Raw genomic sequence first — 23,260 nt, 5'->3', positions numbered from 1 at the left:
AAGTGAGTTTTGAANAATAACCACTTCATGGGTCCGATATCTGATATTGCAGTAGATAAAGTGAGTTTTGAAAGGAATGATTTTTAACGGAGATGACTTGATTGACACAAATTTTTTCTATATGGGGACGAAATTGACATTTTTCTAAAAAGGGGACGAAAGAAGCAATTAAACCTAGATGATATAATGAAGAGAGATATTTTCTTTTATTCTTAAAACAATTATTTAATTTGACATGATCTTGTTGAAATTTTAAATCTAAGTTTCACATTAGATAAAAATGAAAAAGAAAAATACTATATAAAAATGAAAGATTCATTAATCTAGATAGACAGAATAAAGACTACTTGTTTCAAGTTTTAAGGTTTTGGATAGAAAGTAATGTCAATTCCTTATATGATTAAACTCAGATTTCATTTGATATATATTTTTTGGTTTAATGTCTCAATAAGTCCCTATTTTCGTCTAGAATCTCAAATAGGTCCCTTTTCTTTTTCGGCGTCTCAATTAAGTCTTTATTTCTTAAAATTGAATCAAATAGAGTCTTTCGGTCAAATTGAGATGACGCCGTTAAGAAAGGTATGTTGACCCTGTAGTTTTTTATTACGTGGCATTGAAAATGTGACTGAATTGTATTTTTTTAATTTTTGAATTAAAAAATGAAGTATATTTTGTATATTTCATTTTTTAATTCAAAAATTAAAATAATACAATTCAATCACGTTTCTAATGTCACGTAATAAAAAACACACTATCAACGTATCCTTTTTAACGGCGTCATCTCAATTTGATGGAAAGACCCTATTTAATTCATTTTACAAAGAATAAATACTTAATTGAGACATCGAAAAAGAAAAAAACCTATTTAAAATTCTGAACGAAAATAGCACTTATCTAGACATTAAACCTATATTTTTTAAGTCTTGAAAAGAATCATTTACCCTTCGTTTTTCCATTGGACAAGGAAAAGACGTGGATGTATTTATTTATTATTTTGAACACGTCAACATTATAATTCATACTTTTAGAAATGTGATTTGAGTCACGTCAACCAAGTATTATATATTGAGTTTGAAGTTAATTAATAATAAACAATGTAACTACAATAAATATAAAATGAGTGCTTTGATCATGATAGATTGTGTTTAATATTTTAATATCGGACTCCACATTTGAAACTTTATATTCTCTTTTAAGTCAAATGTCTAAGAAAACAATATAATAATTAAAATAAATTATCTTTTAAAGATCAGGTAGGTTATTAAAAAAAGTTAACACATAAAAAACGAATTTAAAACTAATTCATCATAAAAATGATTAAATAAAATGAGATATATTTTCATCTATATATTATAAATTGTAGTAGAAATCAAATTTATCGAGAGAATGATTATCAAAAAGAAAGTAGAAATATTTTATTGTGTAAATATATCGTTATTAATAGATTAAAACATTGAAAAAGAAAAGAAAACTCGTTATTCACATTTTTTATTGAGAGAATGATTATCAAAAAGAATCCAAAGCAACCTTACGAATGAGTTGTATGAACACAAGCCAAACTGTGTTTTCTTCAACATTATTGTGACTATAATAATTGTATCGTTTAATAATTAATATTATTTTTTTTTTTGCAATAAATAAGCAATCAAACGAAGATTCTGTTCATTTTTTATTTCATGCCACGTACACACAGGTACGTTAGATTTGAAATTCTGAAATATAATATTTTTTTTCTGGGTATTCACCAGAAGAAAATATTTTTTTGAGATATGAAATAGATTGTATTATAGAAAATATAATTTTTTATTTTGTGTTGTTTGGATTTCCACGTTTCAACTCTTCTTAAAAAAATGTTTACAACACATACTATGGTACCGTATTGTATTATTTGACTGTTTTATATGAAACAAAAAGTACTATTACTTTTATTTATTTATTTCAGTATAGCATGCACTCATTTCTTATTTCTTATGGATAAGATGTGCAAATTTTCTTCCTAACATACCGACAAAGACAACATGGACACGTACCAAAAATGTCTCTTCAAAACAAACAGTGCACGTGCCTCAAATTTCAAAAGACATTAACTAATGCTTTAAATATATTAAAGTTTCTTCTAGTTTCATCTTTTCTCAGAAAATTCATGATCCATAATGAGTATTGGTGATTGATTTAAATAAGTTTAACTTTACATATATTTTTATAAAAGTAATAAATAATAAATTTTATTATTATACAAATATGAACTGTATATTTTTAGATTAGTTTGAAAGTTTATTTACTTAATAGTAAAATCGATATATAAATTTAAAATACTTAAGAAATAAATTTGATGATATATTTAAAAGTTTATTTTCAAATCATCTGTGCTGTACACAGATTTTGCTGCTGATTTTTTTTCTCACATTGAAGATATCAATATAATTTAAAATATCCTATTGAAAAGAAAAAAGAAAACAGATGATTTTCTTATTGAAAATTCCTATCAAATAATAATTCAGTTTGTAACTCATTTTTTAATATATCATCGATCCTTAATTATTGACTGAAACGTCCAATCCAAATCAATCTATCAGTCATGTGCGTAATGGGTCCGACATTTATAATCGATGAGGTGGCAAATAATTAGAATAATAATGATATGTATTATTATTATTATTATAAAATGAAAATAGTACGTAGAAATAAGATTTCGATTTTATTTTATTATAATTGTAATTGTGCTCTGCATAATACTTTAATTTTACTGAAATATTTTCTAAATAATAAAATTATTTTATTTTTATAATTATTTTAAAATTATAATTAAGAAAAAGGATGAATTCGTCCATAAAATTTATTCACGTGAAAATTTATGTAAAAGATATAAAAGTGTTCAATCAAACACAAGGCGTGTCTCAATCATTACTCACTATTTCTCCATCATTCTTACCCTAAAAGAAGTTATGATTGGATTCTTCAACATTTTTTTGCTTCCTTTTAAAAATATTTATACTTACTTCTAACAACCATCAAGATAACAAGAACTAGTATATATTATAATATTTTCAAATATTTGAAAATAGTTAACTTTGTATTTTTACTACAATAAGTATTTTCATATTGGCTAATATATAATAATAATAACTTGAATAAAATTATTTGAATATTTTTTATACGATGGTTTATTTTTCTGCTGAAATTAAAAAAAATCTATATTTATTCTGACGGATATAAATACAAAACATAAATCACTGCCAGAAAAAGCAATTGGTGGTCCCTGATAAGCAAAAACTTCTCCACCGACAAAACTCAAATGTCGTTTTTAAGTCATTGCTGTGTGGGAAAAGTGGAAAAACAAAAATGCAAAAGGAAATGAATTTTGTTTTCTTATTTATTTTTAATAAATTGATCTTTTATATATAGCTTATTAAATGAATATTTTCTCTGTGATTTTCTTGAAAACATAAAATTGATTTGATGATTAAGTTTGGAGAACCCGTCTGTCGTGTGGCATTTATATTAAATATATTATCTTGATGCAATAAAAGATTAGGTAAATATAATATATCCATTTATAGAGATTTGATAGTTTTGAATACGTGGCGCATGGAAAATGGTGTTTTTGACTTTCCAATTCAGACATCATATATTATTATATTATCTTATGATTGAGACCGTTATCGTCTTATTTATTTATTCCCCTCGCGCACCACGATCCGCATTTTTTATTCTTTTAAATGCATATATCCTTTTCGACGTGTTTTTTCAATCATGGTTTTGTCATAGATTATTTTAAATATTAACTTATGATTTTATAATCGAAATATATGAGATAAGATAAAAAAAAAAGATTTTTTTCAAATTTTTTTATTATACTTTGATTTTATTTTTCTTCATATGAAATTATAAATGAATAATGATAAATATAAAACAAATGTAGATTTAAATTTCAGTTCAAACAGTAATTAAAATTTCAATTCTTTTTCTATAAAAATGTTATTTAATTTTAAAGATATTTAGTTTTAATTCTTTTATCAGAATCGATACTTTTAAAATTAAATAATATTTTAATTTTGAAAAAAATATTAGAACTAAATTCTAGTTTATGCTTAATCATGGTAACCAAACTTTAGTGTAGATATTCTTTTAATAACTTTTTTTTCTTTTTACGTATTAAACCTGCATATAATATTATATAACCAACACAAAAAATAACATCTTATATTTATCACATTCATAATAAATCAAAATTCAGATACAAGAATGTAATATTTTTATAACAAATAAATATGCTAAACACTAATGTAACATATATCAAATATAAAAAAAATACATTATAAAAAACATATTTTAATATAAATATACCAAAAAATAATAAGAATATATCTACAAAAAAATAAAATTTTTCATGAACATAAGACTACAAAATAAATTGCAACTAAATGTCTCACAAATCTTCAAATTACAAACTGACAAATTACATTTGACGTGAAGAACATGAATAAAAGATAGTTGCATTAACCTTTCAAATTAAAATAATAGAAAAAAACACTCTAGTGAATCTCTCTCTCATGATTTCAAAATGGAAGCAAAAATGAAGGTTACGAAATTAGTGATGACATGGTGATGTTTGATGAAAAAACAATGGAAGATGGTAGCAAAACAACGTTCATAAATAGAATATTTGGTCTCAATTATAAAATAACGAATGTCAAATATTCTTAAAATTAAAAATAAAAAATAATGCATCTTTCTACATTAGTTGTTAGGAATCGAAGTAAAAAAATATGTATAGCTTCATTTTAATAATTGAAACTAAAGATAAAATAATTAAAATAATAATGAGAATTTTGAAAAAAATAAATAAAACTTTTGCATACATTTTAACTTAATGTTGTATTTGGCCTCAATTATAAAAATAACTAATGTGAAATACTCTTAAAATTAAAAAAAAAAAAATCATGCATCTTTCTACATTAGTTGTAGGAATCGAAATAAAAAAGATGTACAGCTGCACCTATAATAATTGAAACCAATTCTCCTCGTGCAGATAAAATAATTCAATGAAAATTTTGAAAAATTTACACACCTTTTCAGTTTTGGTTAAAAATTGTATGACTTTGGTTAATAAAACACAAATCTCCTCGTTTTGATAAAATAATTAAAATAATAGTAATATTTTTAAAAAAAAAAACATATCACATTATTTATATATTTCGTTTTTTAAAGAAAATAAAAACATATCACGCGATTTGAAAAACTAAAATTGCAATAATTATTCTTTAAAATGTATCATATTCTTTTGGATGCTTTTTTTCTTAATAATGACCACATTACAAGTTACAATATCTTCTCCAAAAAAAACACAACTGATTTTTTTTTCCTATAATGTATGCATTTTATTCAAAACTAATATAAAAGTAAAGTCTTCATTGAAAAGAAAATATAAGCAATAATATAATTCATCACTTAATAACTATAATTATTTGTCGATCCACCATATATACTAATAGTAAAGTCGACAGTGTTTTAATGAATATTTTTATTCTTTTTCAAAACTCATATATAAGAAGAAATTGTCAATAATGCGATATTCTAGGGTTAAATATGTTTTTAATCTCTGTACTTTGTGGCGATTTTGGTTTTAGTTCCTCTTTCAAATTAAGGTACAATTTAGTCCTTTAACTTTAGAAAACTCTGGTTTTAGTCCTTTTTATCAAATTTTTTTAACTTTATTTGTTGTTTCAAACACCTTTCATTATAGCATTTGGATTGTTTACACTGTTTGACACATTTTTGCTTTAATGTTAATTGAGAAACGCGTTTGAAACAACAAATAAAGTTAAAAAAAATTGGTAAAAAGGACTAAAACCAGAGTTTTCTAAAGTTGAAGGACTAAATTGTACCTTAGTTTGAAAGAGAGACTAAAACCAAAATCGTTCCAAAATATAGAGACTAAAAACATATTTAACCCGATATTCTATAATAAACACTGAGAGATAAATGAAAAGAAAAAAATACCATAGTTCATAAACCATATTTTTATAAGCAGTCAAAACAATTTAAAACTAGTTAAAGAAAATTAAAACAACAGAAACAAAAATTACTTACTAATATTTTTATATTAATTAATTTATGTATGATAGAAATTAGAGCTGTCAAAACGGGTAACTCAGCCCGACCCGGTCCAGTCCACCACAGGTTGGTCATTTAGTGAGCCAACCCAACTCGGCTCACTTATTAGCGAGCTAGAAAACTTCGAACCCGGTCCGGCCCACCACGGGTTGGTAAGTAAACGGGTTGGCTCACTGGCTCACTAAATTACAATTTATTTTAAATAAAAAAATTACAAACTATTTATAATTCAAATATAAACAAATTTCTTTTCCAAATTTCACTCCCAACATAGGTGTTTAATTAATTTTGAAAATAGGAAATTAAAATCTTTTTTCAAGCAAAAAAATAATAAATATCTTTTTATAAAATTAAAATTAAATTTTAATAAAATAAAATTAGGTATATGGGTTGGTGGACCAACTCGGCCCACCACTAGTTCAACCTGCATGAGCTGGGTTTGAATGAGCTGAAATCTGATCCACATAAAAAAAAAATATATAATTTTTTCAAACACAATCCGACCCGAACCCGTAGTGAGTCGGATTGACTCGTAGGTTATCACCCCGGATTAGAAATTACATCCATTTCTGCAATTAATTGCTTAAGTTCCCCTATATATGGTTTAAAGTTACTCTTCCATACAACATGAACATCGCTTTTAAAATAATTTCTGAGCTTTTGTTTTCTCGTTTAAGAAATAAAATGATCCAAATACAAGACAGTATATAACATACCAAGATGAATCTAAATAGCATTTGTAGCAGATAGATATAACATATAAAAATGAATATAATGCAAAACAATTATGCAGAGGAGTTCATTGTATAGAAAGCCTAATGCTTCCAAAATATATGGTTGGCCTTGTCAGTAGTTTTTGCTGTTCCTGTTTTGCAAAATCTAAAGTTGAAAGCAACCCTCCATAGGTGCATATCCTTAGGCACATTACGCCAAACACACTTCTGCACTGAATTTCAATCATTGTTTAATCTTATAACCACAAATAAATTTAAAAAGTACTATTTGTATTCAAATTCATCAATCACATATAGTTGTTTTGGATATAACGAGATAACAATCAAAACACTTTCCGTCACATTTTCTCCAAACCTCTTAATATTGTTTTCACCTTCTGAGTTACAAAGTTTTTCTAAGTCTTAATGTTCTTTATCCAAATCGTTTAAGATATTTAGATTCGTATTTATAGATTTTAAAATAGAATTACAATTAATATAGACTTAATTATAACCAAATAATTAATAAATGCATTTTATCTATCAACTTAATTATTGAAGATGTGAAATATTTGGATGATTAGTCAATCAGTTAACTGACTAAAACATTTTTAGGTCACTAGTGCAAAAACGTTGTTTAACGTCACCCCTTAGACGTCCGTTTCGTGAAAATCCGATGTCTACTAATGCGCAGTGATATTATTGTAAATAAATTAGAAAACTAGACGTCAGTTTCGATATCAGGCAACGTCTATGACATCATAGACGTCGGACCTCCCACAAACTGACGTCCAATTGCCTGAGGTATGTGATAAGACAGTCCATTGACGTCGGCATTTTCAGGGGACCGACGTCTACTATGTTGCAATTAATGCTATACGAAAATCCCAGGAGCTTAGACGTCGGCTGGAAAGGGCACCGACGTCTACGTCACTCACTAGAAAATCAAACGTCAACTGGTTCAGCTTTAATTAATGTTGTTCACCTAATACCCCAGGCAATTAGACGTCACGTAGTCAAACGCCAACGTCTAAGGCCTGTCTGGAAGGCAGGAAGACAAAAATTCTTCAATGTAGACGTTAGTTCTAAGGGGCACCGACGTCTACGTTCCTTTATTTTCACCAAATTCGAGGGTTGTAGACGTCGGCTCTTAGGGGCACCGACGTTAACTTCCCTGACAGGAAACCAAAACGTCAATCTTTTCAGCTTCCTAGACGTCGGTTTCTGGAGCAACCGACGCCCCATTTCATTTTAAATAGACCGCAGACTCTTCTCAAAATTCAGTTTCAATCGCGTCTTCATCTCTTCTCCTTTTTCTCTGCTTCTCCTCTACTGTTTATCTCTTGCTGCATTGCGTTGTCGTTTCTCACAACGTCATTGTCTTCGTACTCTCCTTTTTCTCTCTTGCATCCCAAGTTTGTGGTTTTTTTTTTTATACTACCCGTTTAAACTTTCTTTAGTTTGTTATCGATTATCTTGTCGTTGAACTGATCAAAATTTCCTTTCTTTGTGTTGTATTTTAGTGCAATTTTGATCATCTCTTTGGGTAACATAGTGCAACATTCTTCCTTTGCTGGTTTCCTCACAAGAAGAGTGGCGATCTTTTGAGTTTTCTAGTTCTTCCGACCCAAAATGGAAACTGTGTCCTTGTCTACTTCTCGACACCGTAATTTTTTTCTGTTGTAGTTGATTAATGGGAAGTAGCCATGGACCCAAATTCGGTTTTGGGTTGAAAGGACTAGAGGATTCAAAAGACGCAAGCTTTTTTGTGAGGAAACTAGCGAGAGAAAAATGTTACACAATGTTACCGAAAGCCTGAATCAAAACTGCACTAAAACACAAAATTGTTGTTAGACGTCGGTAACAACATAGTCGTCGGTTAGTGTCATTTTAAACCTCTTTATATATTCATGTTGACGTCGGTTTAATCATAGGATGACGTCTATACAGAGTAATTAGACGTCGGTGTGTGTTTAATCAGACATCTATAGAGACCTCGGTGGATGTCTATAGCCGACATTGAGTTGGACGTCGGTTCTGAGGAATTCTGACGTCCCATAGACGTCACCCGTTTAGACGTCGGATGTGAAAGTGACGTTAAAAGTCCAAATTAACCGATATTAAACAACGTTTTTGCACTAGTAGGTTTATTAATTGTAACGTTCTATTTAATTGTTTGGATAAGAATTAACAAGACGATTATACACTAACATTAGTATAATCAACATATTCAAAGATGAAGATAAAAGGACAAGCTGCATAAAGATAAAGATGAAGACAAAATCACATATGCGTTTCCATCGTTATCACATATACAGAAAAGTGCGAAGAACACAAACCGTGATTAAGTTATACATTAAAGTTACTTATAAGGAAACAGGTGAAACAACATTAGATTTTGATACATCTGACGTAAACTACTCGCTTAACTTGTGAGCTTATTTAATAGTTAGTTTAAAGTGTGAAATATATATATATATATATATATCAAAGACTAATTAAATTTTTATTTGCAGATACGGAAATTAAAATCTAGATGTCTTTTTGCAAAGCACAGAGAGTAATATTAAACCATTCATTTATATATGTCTTGTTGATAGATGTTGGAAAGGAATTTATGGGAGACAAAAGAACAATAAGATCTTAGTGTCAAATTCACACAAAGAGGTAATTTATATGATATTTAACTTTTTTGTTTATGCATGTAATGAGAACATCAAAATCAAAGGATTTATTTTCTTACATGAAATTCAATTATTTTTAATGCAGAAATGAAAGTCTAAGGAAAAAGTGAGGAGCATTAAAACCAAAATCATGATCTAATTTAAGATTTAGGTGGATCCATGATGAGAAAAAGACTTAAAAAAACCTAAGAGAAATTTGCAAGATGATCTATCTTTTCGAGGTCTAATTGTTGAAGATCTCAAGATCATTTAAAAATATCGACTTAACAGCTAGAACAAAATTACCTTTTCTTATAATATAAAGATTGTATTTTTCTTTTGTTTAATTATAAATTATGCAACACCCACCACTCAACTTATTTTTATAACCTTTTCTGATTCAGCGAGAGCATAATATTTTATAAAAATAACTGAGGTTATTTTTGTTAGGGTCTTTTCCAATATCCTGTGATTTTATCAATACTCCAATGCTTACCGTGATCATCTTTAAATTTATTAAACTCATCAAACATTGGTCCTTGTGCCTTCCTTTATCCAAATTTATTTTATTATGTTTTCAATTACTAACTATTTTTAATTAATTTTAATCTTTAAATATTTATGCTAACTCTTAAGGTGTATTCAGTTGAGAAAGATGATTTAAGGGAGATGAAGTAGAATGATATAAAGAGATTTGAGAGGAAATTGTGTGTTACTTTTTTTAATGGACTTGAAGGTGATTGAGAATAAATTTAGAAGGAAAATTGATGTATAATTTGACTCATGTAATAGATTAAAAAGAATTGTTTTAACAGATATGTAATAAAGAATAATAATATTAATATAAAATAATATTTATAATAATATTTTTTTTATAAAAATTATTTAAAATAATAGAATTAAAAAGAAATAATAAATAATGAAAATAGAGAAGAGACTCAGGTTATAATAAAATAGAGAAATATAAATCTTATAAATTCTTTGGATAAATTTTTTCATAAATATTAAAAAAATAAAAATATAAGGTTATTTTTTATTTTTGTAATTAAAATTAATATATTATTATTACTATTATATTAATAATATTATTATTATTAAATATTATTATTATTATATAATATTCCTATTAGTACTCAACATTATTATTATTATTATTTTATATATATATATATATATATATATATATATATATATATATATAGAGAGAGAGAGAGAGAGAGAGAGAGAGAGAGAGAGGAGTGAGAAAGGAACAACAAATTGTAGAGAGGAAAGGAACTCATTCCAATAATGAGTGGAATTGATTACATGTGTACATATTAGGAATATTATGGTAAAAAAATATTCTATCCTCACAAATCTCTTTGTTTTGGTAAGATAGCATATCACAATTCATCTCCTTTACTCAATTACAAATTGTTAAAAACGAATACATCCTAATCCCGCAAATTTGCTTTGATAAATCCATTCACACAATGAACTTCCACAAACGAACACTCTCTAAGACTTGTCATATTTGAATTTCTAACAAATTTCAATCATAACTATATATCTTTCTAACTTTCTTATATTGTTCTTATATTACAATGAAACATATTTGCCTAAAACCCATTAAAAAGGTTTGATACAAGGATCATACAGTGCTCATTTGACTTGGTCATAACTCATATTTTATTGTATTTATATCGGTGAATCTTAATTAATTAAAAGACTCATAAGTGATATATAATTGTTGGTTTTGGTTATCCGCTTAACCAAATACAATATGATCTATGTATAAAAATCTAATCAAGATTTAAATAAGTTTATCCTAAGAATAAATGAGAATACAAGTAAATGATACTCAATTAATGTTTTCATAAATGTATGATGTGATTAAAAACGTTTTTCCATATTAAAAACACTAGTCTTTTTTTTAATATTATTATTACTATTTTTTACTATTATACCTCAGATAAATTTAAAAGAATTACTTTTTACATATTTTAGTATTTTTTTATTGTTAGTATTTTTTTTTATTGTTGTGTTGTTGTTTCTTTCACCCATGTTACATATCTAACATACATATTTTGATTACTTTGATGACATTATTGAAAAATAATAGTTTGAAACGTATAGACAAATAGGCATTGACAAAAGAAGACCCCAATAGGAAGCATACACATGCTTAACATACGTTGTTCAAGTGGTATTAAAGGCAAAAGAACTTCATACGAAAATAGAAAATATAAAATTAATTTTGAAGATCTCAATTTTAATTTAAACATGCAGTTTATATTGCAGAGTATGATGTATATATAATATAGCAGTAAATATTAGATTAAAGAAATAGTTGGGCTAGAGATTGGAAGATTGATTGCTCCAATGATATTGTAATCCAGCCCATACTCTCTCACAGATCTTCTGAACACTCCCTTTAGACCATATCAATGTAGTATGCTGAATTACATTTTTTCTGTAGATTATATATATATATATATATATATATATATGATCAGAGACTTACGGTAATGATTAATGTTTATGTTTTGACTGCTCGGATTAGATATGTAATCTCAGAGAAGTATATGTAATCTCATAGAAGTAGTGCTTTTAAATAGATATACAGTTTAATGAAATTCATGCAGAAAAAATACAATAGTATATTTGGGAGAGTTATTCTACTGCAGTTTCTATAATGTTATTACTAATATATAAAGGATATATATATATATATATATATATATATATATATATATATATATTCTCATTTATTATTTATTTGGTATTTATGTTAACATATTTTAAATATGATAAAAAGGTAACACGTGTGTGTTGTGTGCTATGTATCTGATGTTAAAAAGTATATGTTATTGATATTTTATAGAGCAGATGAGAAGAAGAGTATGGAAGATCATGTTTGGCACATGCTGTTAAGAAATGACAACTCTTTCTTTCTGACGATCTTGTTTTGGCCTTATAAATACTAGCCACCTTCTTCGTCTTTCTCCCAACCCAGTTTCTCTACTGGAGAAAAACCAAGTGTATAACGTTGTTGTTGTTTAAGATTTCTAAAGATGTTTTCAGGTGTGACAGGTCTCATCAACCGGGGGCAGAAGCTGAAGGGAACAGTGGTGTTGATGCGTAAGAATGTGTTGGATATCAATGCTCTCACTTCTGCTCAAAGTCCCACCGGCATCATCGGTGGCGCAATCGGTGTTGTGGGTGGTGTCATCGGCACCACCGTTGACACTCTCACTTCCTTTCTCGGACGATCTGTGGCTCTCAGGTTGATCAGTGCCACTGCTGCTGATGGTAACCGACTTCTTTTCTTATTACTATACTTTGCTTTCTTTGCTTTTTAAATTATATTTATTGTTATTTAAATGTTTAACTGATTATACAATTCATTTCTGTCTGTATTCAGTCCAACCAAATAGGAACACTCACTTCCACTCTAATGTTGTACAAAATAATTATATGACAATCGAAGGATCATATTAAACAGTTTAATAATAAAACAACCAAGAAGATGAAATGAAGAGAATCATGATTAAGCTAAAAAAGGTGGCAAAATGGTGAAATTTTTAGTTCTTTTTGCTGTAAAACTTACGTTGGACGTGATTATTTTGTATGTGAGAATTTGACAGAAAGTTGAATAAATGAGAATATGACACTTGAAAATTTTGTTCAGCGTCTGGAAAAGGAAAGGTGGGAAAACAAACATATTTGGAAGGTATTATTACTTCCTTACCAACCTTGGGAGCTGGCCAGTCTGCATTCGATATTCATTTTGAATGGGACAGTGACATGGGAATTCCTGGAGCCTTTTACATTGAGAATTTCATGCAAGTTGAATTCTTCCTTGTGAGTTTGACTCTTGAAGATATTCCTAACCACGGAACCATACACTTTGTTTGCAACTCATGGGTTTACAACGACAAAAAGTACAAATCTGATCGCATTTTCTTTGCCAACAAGGTAAACTTCTCACCAAGTAAACTAGTTAAATCTATTTTCCAATCTTGGCATCACCCATCAATGAGAAAATCAATCTGTTAAATATAAACAAATATAGGCATACCTTCCAAGTGAAACACCAGGTCCACTGGTGAAGTATAGAGAAGAAGAATTAAAGACTTTGAGAGGAGATGGAACAGGAGAGCGCAAAGAACATGAAAGAATCTATGACTATGATGTCTACAATGACTTGGGCGATCCTGACTCCAATGCCAGATTGGCCCGTCCAGTTCTTGGAGGATCCACGTTGCCTTATCCTCGCAGGGGAAGAACCGGAAGAAAACCAACTAAGAAAGGTAAGACTTTGTTCTAAGATTCAATACAGTTTTTCAGCAATCTTCTTTTCAAATTCATGGTATGCAGTTTTAGCAAAACTGATAAAACAACACCTGATGTTGTGTTTTACCTCGATGGAGGAAGTTTTGAGGTTCAGTGGTTTAGTTTTTCAGATAATTAACATTATTGGCTGAATGTATTTCATTAGTTTGTCTTAAATAAGCGTGTCTTTTTGGTATTTTGAGTCAATTCTACCTACAGAAAAGTTGGAAGTTATCATTTACCTTACAATAAAGTATAGTTACAGTGACCTCATTTATTTTTGGCGGCAAATTAGCCAAACATTACTGTCATTGTCAAACAATATCAATTTGCTTTGCCAGAGCTGAGGGTTGGGAAAAACATACATACAGTGAATTTTTGCTGATATAAAATATCAACAACACTTATTATTGTGCTAGTTCTAAAATTGCTGTTGTTAATTCTGGTATTGCGTATCTTAACAGATCCTAAAAGTGAGAGTCGCAGTGACTCTGTATATCTTCCAAGGGATGAATCATTTGGTCACTTGAAGTCATCAGATTTCCTTGTTTATATTCTTAAATCTGCATCTCAAAATGTGATACCTCAATTACAATCTGCACTTAGACTACAATTCAACCAACCTGAGTTTACTAGCTTTGATGATGTGCGTGGACTCTATGATGGTGGAATTAAGTTGCCTACTGATGCACTTAGCAAGATTAGTCCTATACCTTTGTTCAGTGAACTATTTCGTACTGATGGAGAACAGGTTCTTAAGTTTCCACCACCTAAAGTAATTCAAGGTAGTACATTACAAACAAATCCATCATAGTAATGCTTATATTCATAAACATATCATATAAGTTGATACATCATTTAATAAGTGTTTATTTGGAGTAGTGGACCAGTCTGCATGGATGACTGATGAAGAGTTTGCAAGAGAGATGATTGCTGGTGTGAATCCTCATATCATTACAAGACTTCAGGTAAATTACTACTGTTAAGAAAGTAAAAAAGATAAATTTTTTATCAGGGTTTATTACCTTACCTCAATGCAAACCTTTTGTAGGAGTTTCCGCCTAAGAGCAAGCTAGATAGCCAGCTCTATGGTGATAATACCAGTACAATTACAAGAGAGCACTTGGAGCCTAACTTGGGTGGGCTAACTGTAGAACAGGTAAATATACACATACTTTTTTCTTTCCTCATAGAATTTTCCCCTCCTTCTATCCATCCCAATCTCTAACTTAACAAAAGAAGCATACAAGACTTTTGCTATTACTGTGAAATGAACTTTTTTTATGTGATTGAAATGAGTTACAAGGACTAAAATATATTTGGTTGAGCAGGCTATCCAAAACAACAGACTCTTCATACTAGATCACCATGACACACTTATTCCATATTTGAGACGAATCAATGCAACAGAGACAAAGGCCTATGCTACTAGGACCATCATTTTCTTACAAGATAATGGAACATTAAAGCCATTGGCTATTGAGTTAAGTAAACCACATCCTCAGGGTGATAATTTTGGTCCTATTAGCAATGTTTATCTTCCGGCAAACCAAGGAGTTGAAGCTTATATTTGGCTGCTTGCAAAGGCTTATGTGATCGTAAATGACTCTTGTTATCACCAACTTGTCAGCCATTGGTATAAATTTTGCAGATGACATTTGTCAAACTTGGTTTTTCTATTTACGAACTATTCTTTAATAGCTTTACATGTATGACAGGTTAAACACTCATGCAGTTGTTGAGCCATTCGTGATAGCAACAAACAGGCATCTCAGTGTGGTTCACCCTATTCACAAACTTCTTCTTCCACATTATCGTGACACAATGAACATCAATGCACTTGCAAGGAATGTCTTGGTCAATGCAGAGGGTATCATAGAATCAACTTTCTTGTGGGGAAGCTATTCTTTAGAAATGTCTGCAGTTGTATACAAGGATTGGGTTTTCCCTGAGCAAGCACTACCTGCAGATCTTCTTAAGAGGTAATACTTACAAGCTATTAGCACATCTCTTTCAAATTCTGTATTCATTACTTAAGATAAAAACAAAAAAGATTATCTAAAAACAAAGAACATTTCCTTCTTTTGTTATCTAGAGGTGTGGCTGTTAAGGATTTATCTGCTCCACACGGCCTTCGTCTTCTGATAGAGGACTATCCTTATGCTGCTGATGGACTAGAGATATGGGCCACCATCAAGTCATGGGTGCAAGAATATGTGTCTTTCTACTACAAGTCTGATGCTGCAATTGGACAAGATACTGAACTCCAAGCCTTTTGGAAAGAACTTGTGCAAGTTGGTCATGGTGACAAGAAAAATGAGCCATGGTGGGTGAAAATGCAAACTCGTGAAGAGTTGATTGAATCTTGCACCACACTGATATGGACTGCTTCAGCCCTTCATGCAGCTGTGAATTTCGGACAGTATCCATATGGTGGCTACATCCTTAACCGACCAACTCTTAGTAGGCAATTCATGCCTGAGATTGGATCTCCTGAGTATGCTGAGCTTGCCAAGAACCCTGAAAAGGTGTACTTGAAAACAATCACAGGAAAGAGTGATGCCCTTAAAGACCTGACCATTATAGAAGTGTTGTCAAGGCATGCTTCTGATGAGTTGTATCTCGGACAAAGAGATGGTGGTGAATTTTGGACTTATGATAAAGAGCCATTGGAGGCCTTCAAGAGGTTTGGAAAGAGGTTGGCAGAAATTGAGCAAAAGCTCATCCAAAGAAACAGTGATGAGACTCTGAGGAACCGATATGGTCCAGTGAAGATGCCTTACACATTGCTCTATCCTTCAAGTGAGGAAGGCTTGACTTTCAGAGGTATTCCTAACAGTATCTCCATCTAAAGAGGTTTATGAGTATTTTGCATTCTGCATTCTGAATAAAAAGAAAAGGAGGAGTTTAATTCCTTCTTTCTCCTCAGTATGAGAGTTTGTATTGTGTATGTTTGATGTTCTGAATTAATAAAATTCTGCATTTCTACTGTGTATACCATGCTATTGATAGTAAAGATGATAATGATGCTAGTGACAGTGGTATTAGTAGTATTAGTAATGTTAGTGATATTGGTAGAGGTAATCCTATTACTAGTAGTCATTAGAGTAATGAGAATGGTGATTGCGGTACTAATGGTAGTAATAATGGTTATAACAAATCATGATTAATAGAGAATTTCTACTTATTAAAAATATTTCATAATTTGATATTAGACATAAAACTATATAAGTAAAAATTACTATATTTTTCCATAAATATATATCTATTGTTTTTCAAATCATAAAATTTAAATAAAAAAACGAAGAGGAAATAAAAGTAATATAAAAGTTAGTTTACATCTCTTTTTCAATTTAGTTAATGAATTTGTTATTTAGATTCAATTTCGTTATTTTTTTTTTAAATTAAGTAATTTTATTTTTTTAAATTGACATCAAATTTAACTTTTATATAAATATTATAATGATATTTTATTAAAATTAATATTTTTACTAAATATTTTTCATAATATTAAGTTTATTTAAATTTATATTTTATATTAAATTTTGTTTTAAAATTTTAAATATATTTATTTTGAATTGTTATAAAATAGTTTTAAAATTTTACATTTGAATTTATAACATTCTAATTTTAAAACTAACTTTAACCTTTGTATTGAAATTATTAATATATAATATTATACAAATATTTCAAATATAAATTTATAAATCTATATAAAATTTTTGAAATAGAATTTCAAACAGAAAACAATATTAAAGTTGGATGTAATAAAATATCAACATAAATACATTTAAAATTTGACAATAAATTTTAAATAAAATTCAATGTAAAATATAAATTTAGATAAACTTAATCTTGTTAAAAAAATTAATAATAAACATCAGTATAAAATTTATATAAAAATTAAATGCAATCATTTGGAGGGATATATAAAATTAATAAAATTTAAAAAAAATTGAAATTGAATTAAGATTTAAATATGTTTTTATTCTTTAACTTAAATAAAAATTATAATTAATTCATTTTTAAACTTTAGTCTTTCTTAACTTTAAAAATATGTGTATTTAATTTTTTAATCAAATTTTGTTAAGTTTATTTAAATTTTAAATATATTTCTTAACTAATAATGAGGTTAATACATGTGAAATTGTATAAATAATTTAAACGTTATCATAAAAAAATATCAAATAAATTTAATAAAATTTGATTAAAATAATTAAATTTACATATTTCTGAAATTAAAAAACTAAATTGAATTAGTTTCAAATAAGATTTAATTCCAATTTTTAACTCTTAAATTAAAATAACAGATACAATCACCAAATAAAAATTAGGATAATTGACTACTATAGTAACTTGAAATATAACAAAAGAAAATTTGAAAAACAAAAAATAAATAAAAACTAAAAAAATCACAAAATAAAATACTAACTAAAAGTACTATTTATTATATATTTTAAAAATTAAGAACCTAATTAGCACGAATAAACTATGAGGTTCATTCAAAATTTATGATCCAGGACCAATAGAATATTTAACTAAATTTTTAAAATTTAAATTAAAGTCAAAATAAATTTTGAAGACTAAATAAAAAAAATTAACTAAAAAAATTATTTTAAAATTTTAATATGAAAAAGAGTTACAATTATATATTAAAATAAATTATTTTACTTAATATTAGAATTTAGATTAATTAAATTCATTTATTTAAAATATTTATTTATAAAATATAATTATTTATAAAAACAAGTTATATTAAATAAATTTAATAAGTTAAGCATAATTGTATAAACGATTGTGAACAATTATGCTCATACTTTATTTAGTCAATTTTTTAAATATTATACTTTGTGGATTATGTAAATTGCATAATTATTTTATGTTTTTATTTCTTTAACAATGTTAAAATTTTAATTTTTTTATTATTTTTTTAATCTGTAGAAAAAAAAAACTTGTTTATATTTTATCATTTGATTGACAATTCACTTAACATAATAATATATATATATATATCTATATATAAAAGGATTTTTTTATGTTTACATTTATTTTCCAAATTTATCTTTAAATAAAATTTTTCTTAAATTAAAATGACTAGTTTATAATTTTATAATCTATTTAAATTTGACATTTTTTTGCAAAATTATCATCTTTTAATTATAAAATTATCTATAAAATAAATAAAATATTTACCATTACAATTCAATTTCATAATTATAATAATAATAATAATACTAATTTTAAATTCGAATAATTCTTGAATAAATACAAATTAGATGGAAAAGTTTGATTGAATCTGAAAATATAGTTTTTGTATGTTGATGTGTTACCCATTTGACAAGGAAACACAAGGAAAGGAAAAAAGCAGCTACCTTTGAGAAAGAAAGAAGTTGTGGAGAAGAGCATGTGAGTGTGAATTTGAATGGGGAATCAGAAGCAGAAGTGGACGCAAGACGAGGAAGATGCACTCATCGCCGGGGTTGAAAAGCACGGTCCCGGAAAGTGGAAAAACATTCTCAAAGATCCCCAATTTGCCCCTTTTCTTACTTCCCGTTCCAACATCGACCTTAAGGTAAACCCATTAAACCCCAACACCTTTTCTTTTCTTTAATCTCATTACAATTGTGTTAGGGTTAGGGTTCTTACAATTCCCTCTCTTTCAGGACAAATGGCGGAATTTGAGCGTCAGTAACGGTTCTCAAGGCTCGAAAGACAAGCCTAGGGTTCCCAAGCTCAAGGCTCTTCCTCCTCCTCCTTCTTCTACCAACTCCTCCACCACCACCACCACACCTCAAAACGCGGCTTCTGCTCCACAAAACGTTCCGTCTGATGTCACTGTCCCTGATTCTTCTCTGAATGACCAAGATGTCAAAAACCCTCCGAGGTATGACAGTAGAACTGTATATGTATTTCTGCTCTTTATTAATTTGCAGCAATTGACAGATGTTTGATGCTGTTTTGCTGCCTTTGTTGTTGACATTTATTGACTCTCAATTAGAAGTTCAAACTCTTTTGTTATAAATTTGAAAACATGACAAAGTATTTGTTCTGCCAAGTAAGATCATAATCTGAGGAGCTTTTGGTACTTTTGTTCTTTTATCAGGTATAATGCAATGGTTTTTGAAGCTCTATCAGCACTAAAAGATAATAATGGATCTGACCTAAATGCCATTGTTAGTTTCATCGAGGTCAGACGAAGGTCTTTATTGCTGATGTTTCCACACACACAGATATTGTAAAGTGGTTAGAATAATTGCTTCTGAGATTTATGTTGAGGGTTTTACATTTCGAAACCTAGAATGGGAATGCATATCACTTTTCGAATGTAATTTTATGGATCTGAGATTTGACTTTCAGCTGTTTTTATTGGAGAGTAATGAACAATTTTTTGTCTGTCAAAGTATAAATACTTCCCGCAGTTACAAGGGACTTGTTTGCAAAGTTGTAACTCATCCCTTTGCACTCTTTGCTTGCATTTACTTATTTTAGATCAATTTTTCAACTTCGAAACCCTCTTAGTGTTTTATACCCTCTTAGTTTTTTATACTTTTACATGATAATGGTTCTGTTGTTATCTTTTAGAAGTAGCATGTTAAGACTCTGCACATTTATTTTTTCTTTGTCGGAGTGAGGTGTCAGAAAGTTAATTTAATATGAATTGTCTATTGTGCATATTCTTCTTTATTTTTAAGTATTATAATTTTTATTTGAAAATTTTAGATGTAACAATAACTAAATGTAATACTGCAGCAAAAACATCAGGTTCCTCAAAATTTTAGAAGGGCATTAAGTACAAGGTTGCGAAGGCTTGTTAGTCAAGGAAAACTTGAAAAGGTAATTTAGTTTGTACATGGTGAATTGTTGATTTTACTGATGTATTGCATATTATAGTTGAGTGTGAGCCTTGGGACAATGGGTGGGGCTGTTTTCTTTCTGTTTCAAATTCTGGAAACAACCTCTCTGCTGGGTAGATTAAAACCTCACTGCTCCTCAAACCTAACAGGGGAAATCTAATATATTCGTTTCTATCATTTCAACTTGTAGATATTTTGTCCAGTTTTATCATTGAAGCATGTTACTTGGTTGAGATGGCTGTAATGTATGTGTAATTAGTTACTGAATCATTGTTCTTTATTTTTTTTTTTGTAGAGCAATCATCTGCTTCCTCCTATGCTCATCAATTTTGTTCTCTTATTTCGAAGTTGCTAAACTTGGTTAATATATTATTGTTCTTTATTAAACATTTGTATTCAATTATCTAATGGGAGTTTTCTCAAAGGGAAATTATAATTTTGTTACATGTTCATAGTCTGAGAAAAACATTCTAATATGGATTGGGGAAAGATACGTTATTATGCTTATTTGTTAGGATTATAACCTATTTTTTCTGTAAATTTGGAACATCTTAGGCCTTTGACATGTATATGCAATACTGAACCATTAATATTTTTTTCTATTCACATTAACAAATTTTGTGCATTTATGTTTTTCTTTTTTCATACTTACAAATATTGCAGGCATGCATGTACACAAACATATAAGTGAACACTTTTGAAACTGTAAGAGTCATTTATTGACTATTGCTAATGTATGATAAAGTAATTAGTAATGTGATCTATGTTTTTGGACATTTTATGTATTCTTACAAAATCATCCTATCCGTGTTGTAAAATGTATAAGCAATTCCATTTTTGGGACTCTATTGGCTCCTCTTCTTCCGATAGGCTATAGGCTTACCTTCCAACGACAACTTCCCACACAAGCAGAAATTTGCATATTGAAGTTGAATGGTCTTGAAGCTTGTTTTCCTTTTGTAAGATTTATCTACTCTTTGCCATCTGCAGGTACAGAATTGTTACAAAATAAAAAAGGATGTCTCCTCGGACACAAAAGCACCTTCACCAAAACCAAAGGATGTCCGGCCAACACCATCACAACCTGCACCACAACCACAATGGCAGTCCTCGGTTTCTGTCTTTACAGCATCTAATGAGACAATAAAGGATGCTGCAGATACTGCAGCCTACAGAATTGCGGATGCTGAAAGTAAGTCATATCTGGCTGCGGAAGCAGTAAAGGAGGCAGAGAAAATATCATTGCTGGTTGAACATAGCGATTCAATGTTGGAGCTAGCAAAAGACATATATGAACAATGTACTATGGATAAGCAATCTATCCCGCCTATAATTTGTGATTGTTTTGACTCTCATTGATTATTTATAAGTGTTGCTGATCTTGTGGTCTATTTGTGCAGGTTCTCGTGGTGAAATTATCCTTTTGGCTTAAGATGGTCAACGAAAGGTCTATAAATAGATTCATCCTGATCTTGGTTTCAAAATGTAAAATTGTGTATTCAATGAGACATAATTTAAACAGCATTGTCTTCTGCGGAGGAGTGAGGTTTTCAACTTTGAAGATGCATCTGGTCATAATTCAGTCAATATATAATAATCTTCATAGTATAATGTAAAAATTTAGAGAAGTGGTGATGAGAGATGCATTATCATCCATTAGTCCTGGTTCTGAGATTAAAAGTTTTTTTTTTTTTCATAACTTTTACAATAGTACAATTTTTATTTCAGTACTCACCCATTTTATTTAATTGATAAAAAATATTACATTTTTGTTTTACTCTTGTGACAACATATCTAACATTTCCAAGTTTGTTGATATTGTTATTTGTGACGTAACTATAATTCTTATATATTTTAGTTTCAAGAATTGTTATTGAGATAAATACAATAATAACTATAATAAATCAATATTAAATGACATAAATAATCAGTCACTGAAAAACAAAATACTTATGTTTGAATTTATATTAAGTTAAAAGTTTATATAATAAAATAGACAATAAGTGTAGATAAAAAATTAAAACATAATAAACTTCTTTTTTAATTTATAAATATTCTATTATTTATTTAAGAGTTTAAATTTATCTTATTTGTACAAATTTGTTGGTTATAATTTATATATTATAAATTGTTCTGTTTTTCATCTTGGGAGGTGTAAATTTTTTTCTCTATATGATTTGGTTTGGAAGATTCTGGATAGACTGATTCAGAAAGTTTGTGAATTGGATAATCCAGAAGTTCAAGAGTTTGTATACATTATAAAGTTATTTAATTTTTAACGTATTATTATTGTTATTATTTTTGTAATGTTTTTAGTATATGTTATGTTATACACATTTAACAAATTGATAAGAAACATGAAATTAAAAATAATTATAATGATATTATAAAAAAAATTGATGATCAATTAATAAACTAATAATAATAATAATTGGTCACAAAATTGCAATTGGGAAAAATTCACAAAAATGCAAATATTCATAATTTCTTCTCCCAAGTAAAATCTATTTGTGCATATTACCAAATGCAAAGCGAAATAATGAATTCAATAAAACATTATTTGGAATTAAATTTAAAAGTTAAATTTTGTTCACGTATC

At 28.4% G+C, this 23,260-nt stretch overlaps 2 protein-coding genes across 3 annotated transcripts; both read left to right on the top strand.

The window, feature by feature from the left end:
* The first annotated feature begins 12,546 nt into the window (after window positions 1-12,546).
* Window positions 12,547-16,802, top strand: LOC106773713 (linoleate 9S-lipoxygenase-like). Its single transcript, NM_001317317.1, is given in 9 exon segments — window positions 12,547-12,784; window positions 13,164-13,450; window positions 13,548-13,785; window positions 14,272-14,592; window positions 14,690-14,775; window positions 14,859-14,966; window positions 15,139-15,443; window positions 15,526-15,789; window positions 15,903-16,802. Coding segments are annotated over 9 exon segments (2,604 nt in total). The 3' UTR covers window positions 16,660-16,802.
* A 2,311-nt stretch (window positions 16,803-19,113) lies between these two features.
* Window positions 19,114-22,364, top strand: LOC106773554 (telomere repeat-binding factor 4). Of its 2 annotated transcripts, none has more exons than XM_014660244.2 (6): window positions 19,114-19,379; window positions 19,471-19,691; window positions 19,911-19,995; window positions 20,570-20,641; window positions 21,652-21,961; window positions 22,062-22,364. In XM_014660244.2, exons 1-6 carry the CDS (start codon window positions 19,230-19,232, stop codon window positions 22,091-22,093), a joined length of 870 nt encoding a protein of 289 aa, XP_014515730.1. In that variant the 5' UTR covers window positions 19,114-19,229; the 3' UTR covers window positions 22,094-22,364. The 2 variants fall into 2 exon arrangements, with proteins under 2 accessions (XP_014515730.1, XP_014515729.1); XM_014660243.2 differs by having other exon boundaries at window positions 19,115-19,379; window positions 20,558-20,641.
* The last annotated feature ends 896 nt before the right edge of the window (window positions 22,365-23,260 follow it).

Source organism: Vigna radiata, chromosome 9 (assembly GCF_000741045.1).
Source record: "Vigna radiata var. radiata cultivar VC1973A chromosome 9, Vradiata_ver6, whole genome shotgun sequence".
In the NCBI taxonomy this organism is placed as follows: domain Eukaryota; kingdom Viridiplantae; phylum Streptophyta; class Magnoliopsida; order Fabales; family Fabaceae; genus Vigna; species Vigna radiata.
The sequence above is the reverse complement of the archived record's forward strand: the minus strand, read 5'-3'. Positions and strand labels throughout refer to the sequence as shown.